Source organism: Glossina fuscipes, unplaced genomic scaffold, assembly GCF_014805625.2.
Source record: "Glossina fuscipes isolate IAEA_lab_2018 unplaced genomic scaffold, Yale_Gfus_2 148, whole genome shotgun sequence".
Classification (NCBI taxonomy): Eukaryota; Metazoa; Arthropoda; class Insecta; order Diptera; family Glossinidae; genus Glossina; species Glossina fuscipes.
The window spans coordinates 987,944-1,004,474 of record NW_023998491.1 but is presented as its reverse complement, the minus strand read 5'-3'; the positions used below and the strand labels follow the sequence as shown (position 1 = coordinate 1,004,474).

Sequence of the window (16,531 nt, the reverse complement as noted above, 5' to 3'; positions counted from 1 at the left end):
TTTCCGAAGGGCTTACTGTTTATATGGAGTGGACCCAAGAAATAGACCCACGCGTTTCAAATTAGGCCCACTTAACTTTTTTATTTAATTACTAACACGAACAACTTTTCATTTAAAAAAAAATTAAAAATTAGGCGTTTTCGGCATACGAGGGTGTACGTCCCATGAATATTCTCATATGTGGTGGTATCCAAAAAGTAGACCTACTCAATTTACTGTTGTGAGCCAAATTGCGACTTGTAGCTTAAACATAAATTTCCATGGACAGACGGACAGGCCGACGGGCAGACAGGCTTATATATATAATAAAAAGTGGGTCGATCCTAAGTCTTTCTGCGTTTTACATACGTTTACAGTAACTTAATATATCCTGTGCCACAGGCCCTTGTAGGGTATAATGAATAAAAGTAAGATAAGGGTACGTGAAATTTCATTACTCTATGATATTAAATACCTGTGCTTGATTATTTTAATTTTTGTTTCGTTGTTTTATGATCACTTCTTTTCTTTTATGGTCAATGAGAGCAATAAGAAAAAAACAATTTTTTTGTTGTTATATTGCAGATGTGTTTATTGACTGATTTAGCCCCCCTATTAACTATAGGTTATCAACAAAAGGAAGGTAGATGTGCTCGAAGTCGGTTCTGAATTTGATACTGGTCCTAAATATATATGTACCGGAACCCTGAAGCAGCGTTCCATGAGTTGCAAACGCATTGATATAATAAACATACATAACATCATTTGATGGTGAGGACCAAAAAAAGTACAAATAAAAAAGAATTGCTCTTTACCCACTGCAACGGAACATTTACTTTATTTCAATCTAAACTATATCAAAATAAATTTTAAACCAAAAAGCTGAAGAACATTTTTTTTCAGGAATTAAAATGCTTTTTCGCTTTGTTTACTTTTTATCCGCGTACGTGTATGTATGAAACAAAGCAAAAAGGAAAATTTATTTTAATTTAAATAATAAAAAGCATTGCAAAGCCATATGATATGCTACACTTTTAGACTTTTACAATAAGCCTGACGGTATGGTTGATAGTTTTTCTGCTTTTCTCTTGGCTCATTTTTACTTTTTTTAGGCTTTACTGGTAGTAACAAAGGCAGCACAACGTTTATAAAAATTTAATAGCACTCACCGTTTAAAGCTAGGCAACGAGTTTTTTGTTTAATATAACCCGGTACACAAGAGCATTCGTATGAACCGTGAGTGTTGCGACACGATTGATCACACATGCCCTGCACTGAGCATTCATCGTAATCTATGCATTGCGTTCCATTAATAGTAAGTTGACCGGGCGGACAATAGCAAGTGGGTCCCAATGGTGTTAGCTTACAATTAAATGAACAGTTTAACGTTGAGCATTGCGCATCTTGGGTATCTAGTTATTTAAGATAATTGGAAAAAGAAAAAATTCGACAAAATTGAGAACTAATCGAATTTGAACATAAGTAAAAATTGATCATTTACCGCACTTGACCTCGTCGTTATCACAATCCCAGGTACCGTCACAAAACCGTGATATATCTAAACAGAAGCCATTACTGCATTTACTCTGATACGGACGACAAGATACTTCATCGTTGCGACCTACATAAAATCATATTGTAAAAAATTGTGTATGTAATTGTAACAAGCAAGTAAAAACAGCAAATACTCGACCAGTCAAAGGAGGACAAAGCTGTGGAGAGCATAACACAGGAATATACTTACAATTGATTTCATCGGATATATCGTGAGTGCCACAATCGTATTCGCCATCACATACCCAATTGTTGGGTATGCACTTGTGTGTGGATGTGCACTGAAATTGACCTTCATTGCATTTTGAAGCGTTGGCTGCAAAAATAAGAGGGAGTGAATGTTAAATCCATATGTGTGCGATATGTTAGTTAACTACAATCGGTATTTGGCAGTGGAACAGAACCCACTTAATAGCCAATTTTCTTAATCTCTAATTATCTAATTGACTTTAAATTGTATTTAATTTTTGTCTGCGTATATGTCTGCACAAGAAGCGAACATTTTTCTTTACTCCTAGCTCTTCATCGGCAAATAAGCAGCAAAGAACAACACGGTAATGGCAATAATAGCAACGATAACAAAAACAATAAAGCGTATAATTTGCAAAAGATATTAAATCTGTTTTCGTATGCAAAAGACTTTCATTCCATCCATTCTACCCCAGAATATATGGATGTGCACGAGCGTGTAGAAAGTAAAATGAACGATAAACAAAAAACTGTTTGATAAATAAGCGCATTAAAGGCGCAAATGTGTACGCGCAACAGCCACACACACACTTTTATACAAACAAACATATTCCGACTATAGGGGAATAAAAAAAAAAAAACAAAATCTTCTCTCATGTAAAATTCAAATTTATTCTCATGAAAAACGAAACTAAACTGTGAGTGAGTATATATGCTAACTGGCCTCTCCATACGGAAAGGAATAATAAAAAGAAAAATATATATATATATAAAAGAAGAACATAGTAAAAGTAATAACAGATGTCGTGACGAATCCTGCATACACGCTATCTAAAGATGGTTATAATATCCATTAACCTCAAGTTTATTGCCTTATTATTCTTTTCTTAAATTGCATTCCGCTTGAGAGACGCATAACAGTATCAGCATCAGGCACATATGATCTTTGGTTCACCCACTTTTCCTGTAAAGGAAAAATCAGATGAAAACCTCGCAAGTGTCAGAAAAGAAAAAAAAATTCAAAAGAATGTTTTCAGATTAGGGCGATAACTTTGTCGCTATGATATAGAGCAACTTGTACTGGCTTCAATTACGACGTCTTACATTTGTCATTGTATAATTCTAAGCGTTGCTTAAGCACCAACGAACCTACTATACCTACCCTACCATACTTGTACTTACAGTAACAAACAAAAAAAGGAAAAACTTTTTTCATTCAATTTCTCTTATTTTCTCCACCTATCACCTGCACTGGCTATGAAAAATCAAAAAAAAAAAAAAAAAAAATGTGCGAAGGAGTCTATACTGGTTTTTTTCTGTGCGAGCAGCAATTGAATTCCCATAACATGAATGAGGGAAGAGGCAAAGAGAAGAACCGTTTTCTCGCTTTAATTTATTTAAATTGAAATATGAACGCATTTAACAGAACGAAAATTTATGACTAAATCATGCTTAGGCACGTATTGGCTGAAAAAGTCGTAATTCATGCTTAAAAGCTTCCCTGATAAATATCCTTTAATGCTTTTGTTACTTTTCGCCGCTCGCAAGATGGACATCGCAAATTACAATTTACATTGTACAACATAATCTTGTTACAAAAAATGGTAATTCGCAAGAGTCAGATATTCGGCTGCAAAAGAGATCAACTCTCTGACAATTTTTTGTACAGACATAGTACAATTTTTGCTTTGTACGAGAACAAGTGTTTAAAAAAATTAGTTTAAAGTTGCAAAGCCAGAATAAGTGCACTTGACTTTATTATGTAATCGAGTTAATTCAACATGTTCCTATTGCGTCCTTTAACGTGCCTACTAATTGGATTGCAACAAAGATAAAAAGATCGCTACGACGTGTAATGTGTTTAAGCAATAGGTTTGATGGCAGTCTGCTAATCACGGTATGTTACATAAATGATTTTTCCATCTCTTTATTTCAATAAATTTGTAATATTATTATTATTATTATTAATTGGGCAAGACGTACCGCGATCTAGAAGATCTATTGTACACGCCCATGTCCCTAGCCCATCAGTTTTAGGATTTCAGGAATTTTGGGAAATTTATAGTAATTCGTATCTTCGATGAAATGGTCACTTGTTAGCCCCTATACGTCTATTAGCCATTTCTTGCACTGAGTATAGGAATTAAAAATTTTTAATGGGTTCACATCACTGGCAGTTTTCCGACTGACACATGTTAATCTTTATTTCTTCTTATTTTTGGTTTTTTCCCTTTTTTTGCTTTTCAATCGTTTTGATAGACGAAAGACTAGAACTGTTCGACCTCATTAACAACCACATATGATGAGATTTTTTTCTCCGTCATATCGACAGCAAAATGAAATGAATAAGAAAATTATATTCCGTCGTGAACGAATCTTTTATATGCTAACAAAAAAAATAAAAATAAAAAAACTACATTTTCATCATGCCCTGTAATAAGTTGTGGTTGTGACTGATTTTTTCTATGTTCAAAATGAAAAATTTTACCGTATCGGCGTTGGCCTTGGAAAAATTTGAGCCACTTTCACTTTTTTTTTATTTCAAATTTGTAGAAGACATCTTTATTGTCGCTATCGGGAGAATGAACAAATACTATGTGTAGATGGACAGATGGACAGACGAACATTCTTAGATGCAGCCCAAGTTTGAAACTGCGTGAAAGAATTTCCAACGTTACTGCCTAATTTTAAGTTGATAGCTGCCTTTTTGCGATCAGAAGAATGTTTAGAATAGACATTACACAGACGTAGACACGGACATGCTTAAATCGATTCAAAATTTGATGGTGATCAAGAATACATGTACTTTGTGGTCACACTGAAGCTTCCTTCTGGTCGTTGCAAACGTTTTGACAAAATGAATACACCTCCCATCCTTAGGTGAATGGTACAATGAAGCTTGGCGAACGGAACTCACATGTACGTTTACATTCCAACTGTACAACTAAATACATCGTGAATGAATCGATTTCAAAAAGAAAACATACAATATCCGGTAAAATAAACATGATCACAAGCAAGCATACATGGCCTGTGCGGCCAACAACTAAACTTTAAAGCTTGGTGAATAAGAAAAAAAACGCATAGCAATGGTGAAAGAAAATCAAAAAGATATGTAATAGCATTGAACATAAAGTTTATGGGGACAATGGAGTTTCTTCCATTTCCATTTCATATGATTGCTTACTATTGATACACAGCAAGGCCATTGACAGCAAACTGAGCAAAGTAAAGAGGTTTGTATTTGAAGCTGGTGTTGGCCGCCTGTCATGTGTTTTCCTCTTCTTGGGAGCGGATAATACGCATATAGAAGAAAGCTTATATTTTTCTAGAATATCCGTCGCCAAAGGTGAATAATATACAAGCATCGTGTAGGTGCACGTTAATGGCTAAGACTTTATATACCGAGTGAAAGATATCGTACATGTGCAGTTTGCCAAGTGATAGTGTTAGAATTACGATTGAGATTCACTACGGGATCCATAAACTACCGATGGAAAGATGTTGAAATGCTTAGCTTGTTTTGCAAGCAATTTTGGTCTTATGGACGTAATTGTTGGCGAATCATATTCGTTTACAAATGTAATTAATGAACCTCTCCAAAAAAACCAAGCCATACGTTACAATCGGAAGTTTGACATTTTGATGGTTTCAATAGGAAAACTTGTACGATAACATGACTTGTCAATAACATGCACATTAGAAAATCGTGTTTGAAGATTTTTTATGCAAAAATTCCACATTCTCCTCTTCCCTGTTGGTACAGTATAGTACTAATATAGTATAGTATACAATATTATTAGTACAGTATAGCATAGCATAGTATAGCACTAGTATAGTAAGATTTAGTATTAGTATAGTATAGTGCAGTACTAGTATAGTACAGCATATTATAGTATAGTATAGTACTAGTATAGTATAGTGTATAGTACTAATATGGTATAGTATATTATAGTATCTAAGTATATGTAGTATACTAATGACATTTGGCCGGATCAGAGTCTCAAATTCGGCTGTACTTCCATATGCATTTTTCGCTAACATACCAAATTTCAAACAATTGTTAAAACTAGTTTCCGAAAGAAAAGTTTGCATTTTTTTTGCTCATTCGATATAGGTGCATATAGGCGGGATTTTCCACTTGGATCGCAGTAGAGTCTCAAGTTTGGGTGTTCTCCCAAATCCATTTTTCACTAATATACCAAATTTCCAAATAGTTTCCATAAGCAGAATTTGAATTTGTTTAATTGGATTGAAAGGTATTTTCATATACATTCATAAAATGTCCACAAAAATATTTTACCTTGTTTTAGATGGACGGAGTAGGCTTTCAAATCCAACTATATCTTAATTTTAAATATTCAACAAAGCTCTGTTAAGGCTTTAAAAGAGTTTTGTTAACAGATATGGTAGGTGTCGTCGCTAGTTAAATTCGATTTTATCTTCACACCCTTATATCTAGTGAGCTCAAAGCTGCCGTGATGTGAAACATTTTTTGCGGCTCTTTTTTAATCCACTGCCCATATTCATTTTGTCTAAACATATGCACCTCATACAGTGTGGAGCGTCTTCTTGCTCTGATTGAAATTCCAAGTCAATTTATTGTAAATTTTCCCCTTTCACAAAAATTCGAAACATTGGAAGTTCTCGCAAGCCGGCTCGCATTTAAAATGGCCCGATTTAATCAACGAATACGCGCACAATACCTTTATTTTCAGAAGCAAAAAATTGTTGTTTTCTCGTTCCTCATAAACTGCAACAATGACTATTTCCAGAGATTTATTTAAACTTTTTTCCCGCTGATCTAAATGTATTTTGACTTTTACATCAAAATTATCACCTTTAAGGATCTGAATCCAACTAGAGCATGCTCATGAGGCCTGTGATAAAATTCAACAACAATTTCTACAAAATAAACGGTCTCGTTTGACATGATAATATTCGACGTTTTCAAATGTGACAACTAAGAAAATTTTATTCGAGCTTTTACACCCATCATCACCATCCTAAAAAAGACAAAAAAGGAAAAAGGACTCCATTTTCATGCTATGTAATATTATGTGTTATATAATATGATGGCTGACTTTTTCTATTTTCAAAATAATAGTTTTTGTACCATTGGCCTGTGCACAGTGTAGGTGTGTGGTTTGAAAAGTTTAGTTCCACTTCCAAATTCCTTTGCAAATTTATAAGCAATATTTTCATATTCACTAATCGTTACTACAGATGCTACAAAGTTGCGAAGGGGAAGCAGACAGACATGCTTAGGTGCATTCCAAATTTGAAACTGATCAAAGATTTATATAGTTTAGGAAGTTTTTCAAGCTTGTTTTTGTCGCTTATAAAGGTTTTGAAAAAAAAGTAAATTTTGATACACTATCACGTTGGGTAGGCGTGATCAATTCATTTCCACTTTTGTACAGCTGCTACAAATTCGCCCATAGAAAATATGCGTTCAAATTTTTAAACAATTTTCAGCTACAGCTTATGAGTAGTGAACAGAAAACCAATTCTTCATTGCTTTTAAAAAACGGAGGTATTTTCAGTTTACGTGGTGCTGCGGGCGCATTCTTTGATCGACTTGGTCCATTTTCAATACCAACCTGCGCTCAAGGATCTTTAATGCTCATGCCATAGAAAATAATTTTTGAAGCCAGGAGAACGTTTAAAACAGACAAACACACAGGCGGACAGATGGACAAACCTAAATCGTTGTAGAATTTAATGCTGATCAAGAGTATATATATTCTTTGCGGAGTCTCTGGAACGACCTTCTGGGCTTTGCAAACGTTTTGACGAAATCAATATGCCCCTTATCCATGCCCATGACGGGCATAAAAGTATTTAAAATATCGTTTAAAGTGAAGAAGAACAAGATATATGGATTTATAAAGTTTGTTCAGCGTAGAGTCTGTGTGGCTAGATCCGTGCAACCATGTACTTAAAAATATTTTTACTCTTGCTAGGAAAAGATTAACTAAAGATTAACTATTGAAGCGAAATAAATTTGTCGTAATCGGGCTAAGAGGATAATAAGAGGATTCTCCATTGCCTGCAGTGCACAAATGGTGCCTTTAATTCGCTTTCTTAGTTTATTATTATGACTGCTTCGCATTTTTATTTCATGCGTTATGTTTCAGAACTGAAGTGCGAGTACTTTAAGTTACAATTAAAATCGAGTCTGACTTGTCATCTCCCAAAGAAAAAATTATTGCAATTGTTACATATGCGATAATAACGATGCACTTGCTCTTGTTGCTACTGCTGAGAACAATATTTTATTACTGCAACCATGACTTTCATTTATTGCTTCATTGACATGTATTCGATGGCTTGAATAACGTGTAAACAGTGAAAGATGAGACAATTACGAAATATTTTTTCATATTATCATCATCAGTCCAGCAGCTGCAGTGGAAATTGAACGAAGATATACCGTCCGAAACGATGCCATATTTCGATGTAATGCAGTTGATTGCAATTCATATCGCTTCATTTCATTAGCTTATTGCTTGCATTCACAAAGGTCCTTTCTACGATACATTATACGTAGGCTTCACAATAAGAATAAAACAAGCGAAAAAGCGAAAAGGATATTCCGTTTGAGAATGAAAAACACCCATGTCACCAAAGGGTGACGGGCATATTCACTTTGCCAAACTGATTGCAACGGCGAGAAGGGAGTTTCAGAGACTCGGCATATTATATTCGTGATCAGCATTAAATTCTAAATCATTTTAAGCATGTCCGTCCGTCTGTCCGCCTTCGCAATATCTGTTATAAACATTCTCCCAGGCGGAAAACTGAAGCTGTCGACGGTGGATTTGGCAAGAGCATTGAAGGTTCTTGCATGTAGGTTGGCACTGGAAATGAGCCGAGTCAGTTGACGGACCAACACCAAATGATTTTTTGCTCATTACTTATAAACTTCAGCAGATAAATATACAAAAAGTTGAACGTACATTATGTGGGCGATATCGCGCTACACTGTCCAAAATTGGCCACGCCTATCCAATACTATAGTTTATCAACATTTAATTTATTTCGATATCCTTATAACGTACCACAATAACCACTCCCCGCGGATTAAAATGGAGATATCGCCCAACAAAATGGCAAAAAATGACCCGAAGAATGTGTGTACAATACGCACACGTCTATGTCCCGAAAACTGTGAACACCTTTGCTTTCCGCGTTTTTCGCTTGTTACTCATAAACTGCAACGCATGCGTCCTATAAATTTCCAGTTTTATCCTGAAGATAAATCAGCCGCGCACACTCAATGTTATAGAGTACGAGAATTTCGTTCTTTTCCTTTCTTTTTAGGATCACGGTGATGGATATAAAAGATTCGGTTACGATCAAAAATACCATTTTTTTACTTGTTTTTTTTTTTTTTTACAAGCAAATAATGCATGGAGACGGAGTATATGATAAAGAATAAATTGGAAATAAAAATTGTGAAGAAAATTTTGACGTAACTACGTCGTAAATAACGTAAAGATAACGTCAATTTAGATTATTCTCAAGTGTTGTGTGTTTATCATGTCCTTCGCATCGACGGTGAATCTAAGTGAAGTAGTTCATCATTAACAACGCACCTTGCTAAAGGGGACGGAAAGAAACTCCATAAAAACTCCATTCTTGATCAGCATTAAATTCTAAACCGATTTAAACAAGTCCACCTGTTCGTCTGTGTAATGTCTATGTTCAGCATTTGTCGACTAAAACATTCCGATATTTTGCACGCAAGTCCTTATCGTTGCTCCTATCCTATAAAAGATACAACGATAAAAATATCCCTGTATAGCCGATGGATGACCCTACAGTGTCTGTACAGAAGCCGAGACAATTAGCCTCGTTTATCCGATATTACAGAACAGTGATGGGCAAACCTTTTTATTTAACGGGTCAAAAAATCACATTTTACATATCAGGGCAGTGACCAAAGCAGATTGATTGGATTAAGAGAGAGAGATAAAAATAAAAATTTGTGATAACAAATGTTCCCGAATTGTTATCACATTGTAATTAGGATGTAATTCGCTAGTAGCCAACCAAGCCAAGGTCCAAATATTATTAGAAATATTCTGCAACAATATTTAAATTTCTCATTTTATAGTATAATGAGCAAAAGCCACACTTAAACACATTTCATATTTGATAGCCACAACACCGTTAAACTGGTGGTGAAGGCAGATGTAATGCATAATTTACGGCCCTTGTAAAAGAAGAAGTTTTCGGGAAATTCCGTTTTTCTGTATTTATAACATTTAAGTGAGTCATTGATTGAGAGCTTATTCGATTCCTCTATGGAACAGGATGGTTGGGCTATATTTTCCGTTAAAAGCATTGGCAGTGAATTTAGTACGAGAGAAGAGGAAGACAGAAACTTGTTTTCTAAAAGGTTAGTAACCCGATACCATACGTTACAGGAGAAGGCATTTCCGTCTATGGAAGCATTTCCATCTATAAGAAATTAATAGCAATTTGCAAAGGACACGATGGGTCCTTTGTCTCGTTGATGATTTCTTTTCAAGAAGAGGAAGCAAATTAAAAGTGTGAAGTTGAAAAAGATTTTGTATTTTAAATAAGCAAAGACTTACCACAACCTACAGTCTCATCAGAGCTGTCATCACAATCCGCTTTTGAATCACATTTCCAACGCATTGGTATGCATTTGCCATCATTGCAGGTAAAATACGAAGGAGGACATGTTCCTACAATAAGTTTAAGAGTAAAAAGACAAAGGAGAAAACAATAACAACTACAACAACAACTCTGCAAAATACAACAAAACATAATAACGCAACATATCAACGAAAAAAAAAAAAAAACAGAAAAAAAAATACTAATAATAATAAAAATAAGATTTTGAAAAAAAGCCGGTTAAGGCAATAAGTGATGTTTTCAATTTTTTTCCATTAAATAAACATTAAATGACAATAAATTTTTTTTCCTTTACTATTGTCTCTATTGTAGTTTTGTATTAACATTTTAGGCATGTCGTGTTTCAAAGTGTATATTGTATGTGTGTATGCGTGCATACGACATACAATGAATTTTAATAGTTTTGTTTCCATTATTATTATTACAATTTTTTATAACATATTTTCTCTGTTTGCATAGCGCTATTGCTGCTACTAATACTACTACTACTACTAGTATTACTATCACTTCTGCTACTACTACTACTACTACTATTGTGGCTGCTACTTGTACTTTTACGTGCTCTTGCAAATTGAGCGACAGGTAGCTGGCAAAACAGAGCGCGGAATGGGAAACGAACAGAGCATTATATGCAACAATAGACGACAATTGTTGTTTATTATGATTGCTGTTGTTGTTTTCTTTACATTTCATATATAATTCTGTTGTTGCTGTTTTGTTGATATTGCGGAAAAGCGGAACGTGACTATGAAATTTTGCATCATTAGTGTAAAAGAATATAAGAGAAAAGAACTAACTCGCAACACAATATATAAACTTTTTGCTCATCGTATTATGCGTAAAATTTATATGTTAGCTCAAAAAACAAAAAAAAAAAAAAAAAAAAAAAAACTACACATATGCAAATGTTTCCGAGGAAAGGTACATACTACTAATTAAAATACCCATAAGGCGGCATTAAAATTCTGCATAGAAAATTGTCAGAAAGCTTTAAATGAATGAAGTGAATACGCCAGCTTAAGTCGCTTTTCAGGTAGAGCGATTGAGATCATTTTCATTACGATTTTTCAAGGGTTTAACTTCACGTAAATGTCTAATAAGGCTAATGGATCTCAAGCTTTCTATGCTCTAAAGCTTTTCCTCAGTTCTTCGCACTGCAGAGTCGTGTGGGCAGAGTCCGTTGATTTTTAAAATTTGCCCAGCAACAAGGTTTCTCCCAACTCCAGAATGAATAAAGACTAGCGGACAGACAAACGAGCTCATTGTTGGAGGTTTTATAGAACAATCTCTGATTTTAAAAGAATAATTCGAGATCTTCTTTTTTGTAACGCACAAAAAAGCACGGATTAATAGCCGGTTCTGGCCGGACATTAGAGTTGTTAAAAGTATGGATTCAGCTGAGTTGTGGGTAATGTTATAAGTGTTAGTCAGAATAATTAATATGTCTGTGCTGCGAACGTTTCCGGGTCATATATTGGTATATGGAATCGAATATTGCGCCCATTTTTCCACTCAACTGCTCTAGTTGTTGATTGACTGATGTGCATTTAATGCATATTTGAAAAGACGGAGTAGGTAGACATTGTTGAAATTGATTGATAGCTTGTACGTCTTATTTTATTTTATTAAATTATTGTGAGGAAAAAGAAGAAGATAACTCACTTCTTCTTAAAGTGAAAAATGCAATATTCGGTGAATGTTAGATCACAATGTAATCAATTCAGCGAAGAAAGTAAAGGCATCCATCCGTAAGCGAAAATTTAATTCATTTCATAATACAGCAGGTAAGGAATAATCAAGTTTGCTTCATACGAATGTTTAATTAACCCTTCATGTTATATATATACATATATAGAATATTGCTATAGAAATATAATATAAGGAGGTTTAATATTGTTTTTCCATTACGTGAAATAACCAACGCAGGTAGCTAGAAAGAAGTTTGCTTTTGAATAAGCCCTTCATGTTATATATGTATATAAAATATTGCTACAGGATTATAATAGGCGGAGGCTTAATATTGTTTTTCGATTAGGTAAAATAACGAACACGGATAGGTAGAATGAAGTTTACTTCTTGGTGAGTTTACACATTAGTTCAATTAGCCCTTAATGTTCTCCCTCATTTTGTACCTGCACGTTTGTTTTGCTCAACTTTTTTATTTACTCCTGTCTTTTTTCTACGAAATTTTTCAAAACTCTACACTCAAATGCTTCAGCTCTCCGCAATATTCTCTTTCCATTGCTTTAGCAAGTCGCAAAAAGGAAGAGATTAAACAAATCCTGCCAAGCTTCTTAGAAAAGTTAAACTTGTGTAAGACTATTTTCACTTTGAAGGGAATTTTGAATATCCCTTAGAAAGAAAAGATACTTAAATATCATTTCGTTAGTTGCAGTCGAGCCAATCAGAAAATGAAGATAATTTCTCCACTAAACTTTGGTTATACATTGATATTTACTTATTCCTATTTATTCAGAAGTTGTGGATGTGTTTAATATTCCCTTGGTTAGACGCAAGCGTGATACGGGCGATGGGCTCAAAGTGAGATCAGCTTGAATGTCTTTTGTGAACTTCCCCGAGCAACATTGTTGCGTTTTTTGCTTTCCCAATGCGCTTACCCAACCCTTATGAGCCGGAAGAGCTTTTGCGTTCTTTGGTTTTATAATGGGTTGCTGAAGTTTATCGTTGCATTGGATCAATTTGAAGTCCATGTAATTTATATTCCTTGTAAGGTGCCCGTTTTCAATACTTTTCTCATCCAGTTTGCTTTGCAAATAATCGTTATCTTCTCATCGCTATCGTATACTTCTTATCGCTAAACAATTACATGTAAGTGGCTTTGTCAAAGATACGGAAGCCGATACGCTCTTCTGATCCATCCTGTTATTTTTATCATCAGCGTAGTGACGTAGAAATACAAATTTTTGGCATGTATTGATTACATATAGATGTTGTTCTCTGCTTCCATCTAAAGTTTCAGGTAAATAAGGATAGATAAGAAACTGTTCAGAGTTGCGACGTTTCTCATCTTTGGCTCATATGAGAGTGATATGTATTGAGCGACTTTGCTCTCCACATGTTTAAAACGTCTTTTATTATATTCCAAGGGTATGTCCTTATAGGAAAACGCCTTAGATGGGGTATTGCGAGAATATGCCGTCCATACTCTACTGCTTTCCGCTACATCCGTTGGCTCAAGTATTTGTTGATCTCGTTCGTAGTTATCATTGATCGGCAGTGATATATTTTGCTTCACATTATCAACGGCACTGCAATCCCAATCAAAATCAGGTGGAACACTCTCGTTCTGAATGCTCATTTTTCTTGCTACAGGAAAATGAATAGATTGCATATTTGTAGCGAATTAATATCTGCTGTATGCTGCAAGTTGCTGGTGCTATTTTCAAAGTTTAGTTTATAAAATTGCTTCTGATTTTTTGGTCATTGTATGACAATTTATTATCAGTTAGTATCATTATCAGGCATGATACATATCCAACATTATTTAACCAGGAGGCAAAAGTATACATTTATACATTCATATTGGATAACATAAATAAGCAAGTTTTGGATTTTCTGGTAAATATTTCTTAAATTTTCTTTTTATTAAAAATTCATGACAAAGTTATTATACTGCTTCTACTCAAATGATGAGTCTGCAAAAACATGGTAATGCTTTCCTTAACAATAATGACATTGACAACAAAAGGAAATATCAATATTTAGCAGACACTGATAAACAAATCGAATTGACGGATTGACAAAGACCATTATGTTTACAGTTGTTTTGGATAACCTTTAACCAAAAAAAAAAAAAAATAAATAAATAAATAAAAACCAGTAAGAAAGTTATATTCGTCGGGGGTCGAATCTCGCATATCCCCACCACTAGGAGAATGCTGAAAATCAATACCATACAGACGGACAGACGTAGCTTAATCAAGAATATATATAGTTTATAGGGTCTCTGAAGCTTCCTTGTCGTTGTTACGGCAACGGACCCCCCTTTTCCTTTTAGTTTCACTGGACGAATGATAAATGAGCAACGAATTGTCGCGAAACTTCATATTAAACTTGGAGAAGCCGTTACCGAAGCTTATCTTTTATTAAAGGATGGCGATGAATAATTATCACGTGTGGATGTTTGAGTGGCTTAAGCGCCTTGTCTATAGCCGAGAATATGTTGCACATGATGTACTCGTGTGTTGCCCTTCCAAACCCATACGGTTTCTGGAGAGTAGCAGCCCTCAATCGATATGTGTCGAAACTTCTTGACATCCCGACCATTAGTTTACGAGTTACAGTTGTTTTAGTGATGTTACTTTTGTAGTTACTAATGGAGTGTTGTAGTCGATCTGTTTGTGAGGCATAGAAACACATATCAGATGTCCAAGTAGTTATGTGTATATTAAGAATACACATTAATATGAATATGAAGCAAATTTATTGATTACGTTATATATTATACTTCCCCGCCGTGTCAATGCTTTGTTTACTCAGTCCCGTAAAGTCTTTGATATACGTTGGGTAGTAATAAACATAAATCAGTGAAATGTGTTTTTTTTTTTTCTTTTTTTTTTTGCTTTTTTCATTTTACAACATGTGCTTTGTTATAAAATGTCATTAAGTTTGGTTTTTTGTAGGTTCCACTCAAAAAACCATTGCGTTCTATTTGTGTTTCGTTTTTGCTTTTGTTCACACAAGCGATAATCCAATAAATTAAAATAGATTAAAATAAAATTAAATTTAATTTAATTAAAATTCATTAGAAAATTTTTGTAATAATTTATTTTAAATGAATAACCAACCATGCACACACGCATATATAATTTAAACGAATGCCACTTACAGTAGCTAAATTAGTTGAATGCTCTTCAATATTGCTATAGCCTTAACTTAAATTGAGCGGGAAGCGGTTGATGAAACGCAGACCACTTGTATAATAATTTCTTTTTCGCGCACGTACTTGAAAATAGAGTGGTTTTTGTTTCAAACCGCTATAAAAATTATGGACAACAATAAATTTAATTTGGTTTCATGTTAATTAAACGATTCGCTCTATTGCTGGGAATATTTTACAAGGGTGCGAAGATAAATTCGAATTTAAATAGCAAGTAAGTATATCTGCTAGATTCCTTAATAGAGCTCTTTTAAATATTTACAATTAAGATATATAGTTGCTTTTGAATCGATGCCTATTCAGTCCATAGTAAAAGACGTAAAATATTTTGGTGGACATGGCATGAACATCCCTATGAATATACCTTTCATACAAGCTAAACAAATTTGAAATTCATTCATTACATTTTTGTAGTTTCAGCTTAGGCCTGTTAGTCATTACAATTTGCATAGCTACGTGTAATAAATAAACGGAATGCAGGTTAGTTAACAGAAAAAAAGTAACATGAATCTGTTGAAAAAGAAATTCGTTTTTCTCTGTTAATGTTCTCTCTCTATCTCTCTCTCTCTCTCTCTCTCTTTTAACTGTTAAAATGATAACGTTAGTATTTTTGTTTTAACAGAAATGTTCTGTTAATGTTAGTAAGAGTCTGTTAAAGTAGTGAGAGTTTTTTGCTAAGTATGCTATCTTTGAAAATTCATTACGATTAGTTCGCGAAAGAAAAGTTTGAAATTTTCTTGCTCATTCGATAAATATTTTCATATAGATTCATGTAATATCCATGGATACAGGCGGCATTTTATAGTTTGCCCGCCTTAGAGTCTTAATTTTCGGTGGTTTTCCATAGCCATTTTTCGTTAATATATCAAATTTCAAAAAGTTGTTAAAAATAATTCCTGCAAGCAAAATTTGTTTAGCTTATTCGAAAGATATTTTCGTATAGATTCATGCGGTGCCCACAAATATAATTTACCTCTTTTAATATGGACAGGGTAGGCTTCCAAGTCCACATATATCTTAATTCTAAATATATAACAGAGCTCTGTTAGTGCATCTAAGGGGAAGTTTCTAGAAAGTGTCTAGATGCGTATATGCCCTAACAGAGTTCAGTCAAGGGATATGGTAGGGATTGTCGAGGTGCGTAAATGCACCAACAGAGCTTATCTAAGGAATATGGTAGGTCGCTAGGTGCCTAAATGCCGTAATAAAGCTCTGTTAAGGAATATGGTCAATGTCTAG

At 34.3% G+C, this 16,531-nt stretch overlaps 1 protein-coding gene across 2 annotated transcripts in view; it reads right to left on the bottom strand.

Annotated features, from left to right (window-relative positions):
• The window catches only part of LOC119641408 (low-density lipoprotein receptor-related protein 1B), a 140,595-nt gene that overhangs the window by 18,938 nt on the left and 105,126 nt on the right, over positions 1–16,531 (bottom strand). The window contains exons 2-5 of one of the 2 annotated variants that reach the window (XM_038040046.1): positions 10,329–10,442; positions 1,724–1,849; positions 1,481–1,600; positions 1,149–1,391 (exon numbers count right to left, since the gene is read on the bottom strand). In XM_038040046.1, the coding sequence (XP_037895974.1) occupies positions 1,149–1,391; positions 1,481–1,600; positions 1,724–1,849; positions 10,329–10,442 (603 nt within the window). The remainder of the gene's footprint in view (positions 1–1,148; positions 1,392–1,480; positions 1,601–1,723; positions 1,850–10,328; positions 10,443–16,531) is intronic. The other variant, XM_038040047.1, reaches the window with a different exon arrangement.